Consider the following 6,989-nt stretch of genomic DNA (forward strand, 5'->3'; position numbering starts at 1 on the left):
CCATTGGAGTTGTCAGCCCTTCCTCCACCATGGCTCCTCCCTCCGTCGGCTCCACCGTGGGCCGCTATCATGGCTGTGGCCTGGGTTCCACCTGGCTCCTCCTCCTGCTCCGGTTCCCTCCTGTCATCTCCCTGGCTCCTCCCTCCATCGTCACCTCCCTGGACTCTGTTAGTCGTCCTCCTCCTGGGAGTCTGTCCTCCGCCGAAGCCTCCACCTGTCATGTCTGCCTGCCAGCCCTTTGCCTTCCCCTGTCACCATCCTACATCCATTCCTTTGTCCTCCTCCTAAGTCCCCCTCCGTCCCTCCCTCTGTCTCCACGGCCTTCCGGGAGGTCACCGATCTGTCACACCCCTGTGGACTGTTGATTGTGGGTTCTCCCTCTGTGTCCCTATTTGGTTGTTCCTGTTATCATTATTAGTTAATCACCTTATTGTGCTCACCTGTCTGCCCCTCGTTATCTGCCCTATATCAATTCCTGTCTCTTGTATTCTAGTTTGTCAGTTATTGTGAATATTACCCCGTGTGTGTGTGTGTGTGTGTGTGTGTGTGTGTGTGTGTGTGTGTGTGTGTTATTGACCTTGACCTTGACCTTGACCTTGACCTGCCTGGATGTTACCTGTTGTGGATATTGAAGTGCTTATTGGAATTCTTGTCGTCTTTGTCATCCCTGCCTGTTTCCACACCGTGACTATATATATATATATATACTGTATATTAGTTATTTAAAATATGTATTTTTAAATTATGTAAATTGCTATGCTAAATTGCTATATATACATTTATGTGTGTGTTCAAATGTAATTTATAAAGCTACAATAATGTTAAATACAATCAGCATCAGTTAACTAATAACTCATAATTTATTAAATTAGTTATTTTTTAGCAGATTTTATAAATCCTTTATGTTGTGCTATATCCAAGGGTTACATAAATAATGGTAATAACAAATGGCATCATCACACCTACATTAAGTTCCAATTGTAAAATGGAAAGGATCAAATTGGCTCATGAGTCTCATGTTTCCCCTCAGACAGTGCACTGTCCCCTAGTGTCTTTGCTATGGCCTGTGGTGGTTTAAGACAAGGTTTGGGTGTATGTGTGTACATATGTGGCTGTGGGTCTTTCTCTGTGTCTTCAACCGTTGTCATCCCTGTAAGTGTGGGCAGCTCTGTGTCCAGGAAGCTGTGGTTTAAATCAAAGCTGCTTGTCTAGGGTCTTCCACTTGTTGTCACTCCATGTGCCATGTGCCATTGTGTCTAGAAGACACTGTCAGATCATTTGCATAAAACGATGGAATCTAAAGTGTGAGGCGTTGAGAAAAGCAGTAGGGATTTTGTTTGTTTGTTTGTTTTCGTGCAGTTTTCACTTTCTGGTGAAAACATGCTGCTTATATGTTTCATCACTGACCTCCTACTTTCTTACACATCACTAGAATTCAGTCACTGGAAAATGTTCATCATGAGGAAGTCCGTTATAGACGCATGTTTCATGGTCCACATCTTTGTGCCTTTTTGATATCTACAAGTATACAGCATTTTAATCATCTGCTTAATTTTCTTTCAGTCCCAGAGAGGACTTTCAGCAAAGCATGAACCTGTTGACAAGCTTAGGAACATTCTTGAAGCATCAGCACCTGTGCAGGGTGGAGGGTTGTCATATAAGAGCTGGCGGGGGCGGGGAAGGATATGTCTGAGTTTCCTGTTGTGGTGATTCGATCCGAATACGAGACTTTGCCGGTTGCAAAGCACTAAAGCGCCAACCACACCAACCTTTATATGTCCTCTTAACTCTATATACCTCTACATACCAATTATTTTGATCACACAGGGCCGTCAAAAGCCAAAAATGTCCATGTTTGAGATATAAAGAGGGAAACTGAGAAAAAGAGGGAGAGATGCTTTCAGACGGGAAACATCCTCCCACATCAGCAAAAACACATGCTCACAACAGTTTGCCCCATTTTGCTGAAGTTATCAGTCACTTCAATCTCTCTCGCTCTCTTTCTCTCAAACATCATTTTCTGCAGCTTCTGATCTAGTCTTCGACCCCTCGTCGCCTCCATCATGTCCGACCCTGCCGCGGACCTCCCGTTCTTCTATGGCAGCATCAGTCGCTCAGAGGCCGAGGAGCACCTGAAGCTGGCAGGCATGGGAGACGGCCTCTTCCTCCTGCGCCAGTGCCTCCGCAGCTTGGGCGGCTACGTCCTGTCCCTGGTTTGGAACCTGGAGTTCTACCATTACTCCATTGAAAAACAGCTCAACGGCACATACTGCATCGCAGGTGGGAAGCCTCACTGTGGACCTGCTGAGCTCTGTGAGTACTACAGCAAAGACCCCGACGGGCTCGTGTGCACCTTGAGAAAACCCTGCCTGCGATCGACTGACACACAAATCAAGACGGGCGTCTTCGACAGCCTGAGGGACAATATGCTCAGGGAATATGTGCGTCAGACTTGGCACCTGGAGGTAAGAGCTTCAAAACAGGTTTGATTCTGATTGGTTAACAAGCAAGGTTTTGATTAATATTCGGTAACTGTGTGGCTATGGATTTATGGTTCCATATCACTTTTTTCCAACCTAGTATCTGCCGTTTTGTATTCTTTAAGCAAAATACATAATTGGGGATGTGAGAAAATAGTTCAACACAGCACAAAATCATTTTATAGTGATGTAAACCTGAAAAATTTTCTGATCTACATAAACGATATACTTGCATTAAAGGGATAGTTCAACCAAAAATTAGAATTCTGCCATCATATACTCATGTCGTTTCAAACATTTTAGTCTTTCTTTCTTCTGCAGAGCAGAAAAGATGTGAAATAGTTTTGGTTAACATTTGACTTCTGAAAACGTTTTTTTTAACAAAGAATTCTAAAAATCTTATTAAATGTTCCACAGAGGAAAGTAAGTCATACAGATTTTGAACAACGCAAGGGTGAGTACATGATGACAGAATTTAACTTTTTTTTCAGGTGGGCTGTCCAGTTAATCATATATTAAGTGGAAATTTGAGTTCTTCTAACTTTAAAATGAAAAGTGTACTAGCAGACATTCTTACATTTACATATGCACAATTTTTCAACAATTATTATGTAAGTTAATTATTCTTTAGAATTCAAGCTTTTCATTTTTTTAGTTAACGGTATAATGGATCCCTTAAAGTTATGTTTGCATTGAGACATTAGAAAAGATAGTCTTGCGTATGCATTTTTTCTGCTAATCACACCATTATGGCCTAGGCTGCGTTTTACACCATATTTTATGCACTTTATTGTTTCTTTACAAAATATGCATTTTTATTGTCAGACTCCAACAGTGAGGACATTTTTGACCATTTTTAATAAGAGATCACAAAAATGAAATATTATGTTATCTTTTTTAGGGGGAGGCCATGGAACAAGCCATCATTAGCCAGGCCCCACAGCTAGAGAAACTGATTGCCACCACAGCGCATGAGAAAATGCCCTGGTTCCACGGCAAGATCTCTCGCCAGGAGGGTGAGAGACGACTGTACTCAGGATCTCAGCCTGATGGAAAGTTCCTGTGAGTGAAGAGCCTGAGTCAGTCTAAAGTTTTCCTGCAGCGTTAGGGTGGAAATGTCATGATGACACACGGGCTGCTTTTAGAGGCAAATCTGATGAACAATATTGTTTGTAGCAGGGATAGAGTTGGGTATTGGGGTGATGTAATGAGTAAAATCAAGGCAAAGCGGATGATTACAAAAATTATGTTGGCTATAGATGCTTCAATCATCTTCATTCCCTCAAAAAGCTTTCTCTGCATCGTGAAAACAGGAAATTCAGAAAGACACACAGCAGGATTGGTTGAGTTAACATATACATGTTACTCCTATAACTCAGAAGGCACATCGCCAGTAAACAAATCGCTGACCTGTGATCTTGTAATTTGTTTTGTTTTCCAGAGTCCGAGAGAGAGAAGAATTTGGCACGTTCGCACTGTCAGTGACATACGGAAAAACAGTATACCATTATCAGATCTTACACGACAAATCAGGGAGATACGCAATGCCAGAGGGAACTAAATTTGACACTGTGTGGCAGGTATGCTTCACCCATCAAAGAGTCTGTCATCTCATATTCCACTTTATTAAGGAGTAAAAAAAGACTGAGGGGTAAAAATACCCTTCACACAACGCCGCTAGAATGTAACTGCTTTTACAAAATCAGATTTAACATTTATGTATTTTAATTCATTATACTTAGTTCCAAAAGGAGTATGACAAAAAAAGAGTATGCCAAAAAAAAGAGTATGCCGATAACATAGATGGTTTAGATTATAATTATTTTTTATTTCTACATGCTGTCTGTGGTGTTTGGCACAACATAATTATTAAATTAAATAATAATTTAAAGTATTGCACAATAAAAACGTGCATATTAAATTGTTTTAAAATATTGAAACTTTTTTTTTTTAGTGTAACAGCTTAAGATCTGATCTATGGCAAGCCGTTTTGACTTTTATTCATTCACAGGATATAAATTCTTGATATCAACAATTACATTTTCACTATAGTTAAAATGCCAATTCTTGATATCAGGAATTGGATTTCCACTAGTAAAAATTTTAATTTTTTATATCAACAAGGACGTCATCACTCGCAGAATTCGAATTCTTGATATCAGGAATTAAATTTCAACTAGTAAAAATTTATATTCTTGATATCAAGAATTAAATTTCAACTAGTAAAAATTAATATTCTTGATATCAAGAATTAGCATTTTTACTAGTGAAAGCTGAATAGTTGATATCAAGAATTCATATCCTGCGAATGAATAAAAGTCCAAATGGCTTGCCATACTGATCTGCAAAGCAAGCAAAAACATTCAATAGATAATACAATAATAATTTACGACCATGTCAAAATGTATCTAGATATATAAAGACTTTTACAAAGTCGTTGTGGGATTTTTATTATTGTAGTTGTCATTGATGTTTTTTGTAATAATTATATTCCTATGGAGGGCAGCTGGTGGAGTATTTAAAGATGAAGCCTGATGGTCTTGTGACTGTACTGAGAGAACCGTGTGTCAACCAAAGCAATGCAGCATCAGGTAAAAACTTTAATGTTAAAAACATTGAATGTAAAAAATATCTCTTACCCAAAACTACAAATTTCTGTATAAACACTACAAATTTCTGAACATTCAATCTTGGGCTTGACATGGTAAAATGTCATTGAAATAACTAGCTATTTGTGAGTAAAAATGGCTAAGATCATATTTTTCTTCTCTTTTCTTCACTTTTAGCTCTTATGAATCTTCCGGTAAGTCTGTCTGAAAGAACATCTATTTTTTGAAGACATTTAATAATATTGTGCATTTGTTTAATCGTTAGGGGTTTTTCTGTTTGTGTGTTTCAGAGGAGGCAGAGAGGTAATGGATACACACCGCTCCCTATGGGTAAGTTTGTATCGGTACAACATTTGAAAGTTGAAACCATCTAACAGCAGTGATAATGTATGTCTACTTAATGTATGATAATGTATGTCTACTTGAAATAAGTTTAAAACAAAACTAGTCCAAGTCTCAGAGTCTCTGTGCTGTCTTAGTGATAAATGCATAACGTTTTGGCTATTACTGCTAAACTCTGGAATCAGACCACATATTTTTGCACAAAGAACAACAAAAATAAATTGCTTGGATTTACTGTAGAGCTGTGCAGTTTGTGGCCTTGAAGAAGAGGATTTGCATTAACCACGTGTTTCTGCTGGAATTTATATGGGTTTTCAGAATGCTGGTTTTCAAATTTATCAATAAAATATAGGTCTGTGGTTAACATTACGTTAAGAGAATTTTCCACAACCATAGCTCAAATGTGAATTTTTAACCACTGTGTGCTTAAAAAATATATGTTGCTAATGTGTTGCTGCATAAGCACTACAGCTACCACAAGGATATTTATGTTCACTTGTTAGCAATAAAAAATAACATTTTAAATATTTTCCTAAAAAACTAATTAGCACTTTTAAAAGTTAATAGCACACTAATAATGTCATGTATGTAACATCTGCTGTGATGTTGCCCAGTACCCGAGCCTCCACGTCCATCATTGCCTATGGACCATGATGCATTCATCAGTCCTTACGATGATCCAAATGAATGCAAGAAGAAGACCCTGTTCATCAAGAGAGACAAGCTCATGATCGATGAGGTGGAGCTTGGTTCAGGCAACTTCGGCTGTGTCAAGAAAGGTGTATTCAAAATGGAAAGGTGACTACAAAGAGTGGAAGAATTTGTGTTGTAACATGTTAAGTTTACTTCATAAGCACATGTTTCCTTCTCATGTGTAGCAAACAGATTGATGTGGCGATTAAAGTGTTGAAGAATGAGAATGAAAAATCAGTAAAGGATGAAATGATGCGAGAGGCACATTTTATGCATCAGCTGAGTGATCCGTTCATTGTGCGCATGATTGGACTCTGTGAGGCTGAAGCGCTCATGTTGGTGATGGAAATGGCCCCCGCTGGCCCACTCAACAAGTTTCTCTCTGGCAAGAAGTGAGTAAATCAGAATAACAATATTTATAACTTCTTTTGTTTGTGTTATTAATATGTAGTAGAAGAATATAGGACTTTCTTTTCTACATATAGTCTATATTAGAACTGTATAAAATATATTTTAGTGACACATTAGTTGTGATTTCTGTGTTAAAGTGTGAAATCTGTATAAACAGAGTCATCATTTAAAACATTGTTCTGACTAAATCAGAAAATTCATACGTTGATCATCAATTTACACTAACTGTTTTTGCACCTCTCAGGGACCAGGTCACTGTTGAAAACATTGTGATGATGATGCATCAAGTCTCAATGGGGATGAAGTATTTAGAAGGAAGGAACTTTGTGCACAGAGACCTGGCAGCCCGTAATGTACTATTAGTCAACCAACAATATGCCAAGATCAGTGACTTTGGCCTCTCCAAGGCACTGGGTGCAGATGACAACTATTACAAGGTGGGCTGCTCTCAGGT

At 38.7% G+C, this 6,989-nt stretch overlaps 1 protein-coding gene across 1 annotated transcript in view; it reads left to right on the plus strand.

The window, feature by feature from the left end:
• Positions 1–6,989, plus strand: part of LOC107585931 (tyrosine-protein kinase ZAP-70-like) — a 14,695-nt gene that overhangs the window by 4,555 nt on the left and 3,151 nt on the right. The window contains exons 2-10 of the mRNA XM_016273112.1: positions 2,027–2,465; positions 3,382–3,542; positions 3,922–4,060; positions 4,987–5,071; positions 5,267–5,283; positions 5,380–5,419; positions 6,046–6,229; positions 6,310–6,516; positions 6,780–6,972. Coding sequence (XP_016128598.1) covers positions 2,064–2,465; positions 3,382–3,542; positions 3,922–4,060; positions 4,987–5,071; positions 5,267–5,283; positions 5,380–5,419; positions 6,046–6,229; positions 6,310–6,516; positions 6,780–6,972 — 1,428 coding nt within the window. The 5' untranslated portion in view covers positions 2,027–2,063. The remainder of the gene's footprint in view (positions 1–2,026; positions 2,466–3,381; positions 3,543–3,921; positions 4,061–4,986; positions 5,072–5,266; positions 5,284–5,379; positions 5,420–6,045; positions 6,230–6,309; positions 6,517–6,779; positions 6,973–6,989) is intronic.

The sequence above is a fragment of the Sinocyclocheilus grahami genome, unplaced genomic scaffold (assembly GCF_001515645.1).
Source record: "Sinocyclocheilus grahami isolate Dianchi unplaced genomic scaffold, SAMN03320097.WGS_v1.1 scaffold75.1, whole genome shotgun sequence".
Classification (NCBI taxonomy): Eukaryota; Metazoa; Chordata; class Actinopteri; order Cypriniformes; family Cyprinidae; genus Sinocyclocheilus; species Sinocyclocheilus grahami.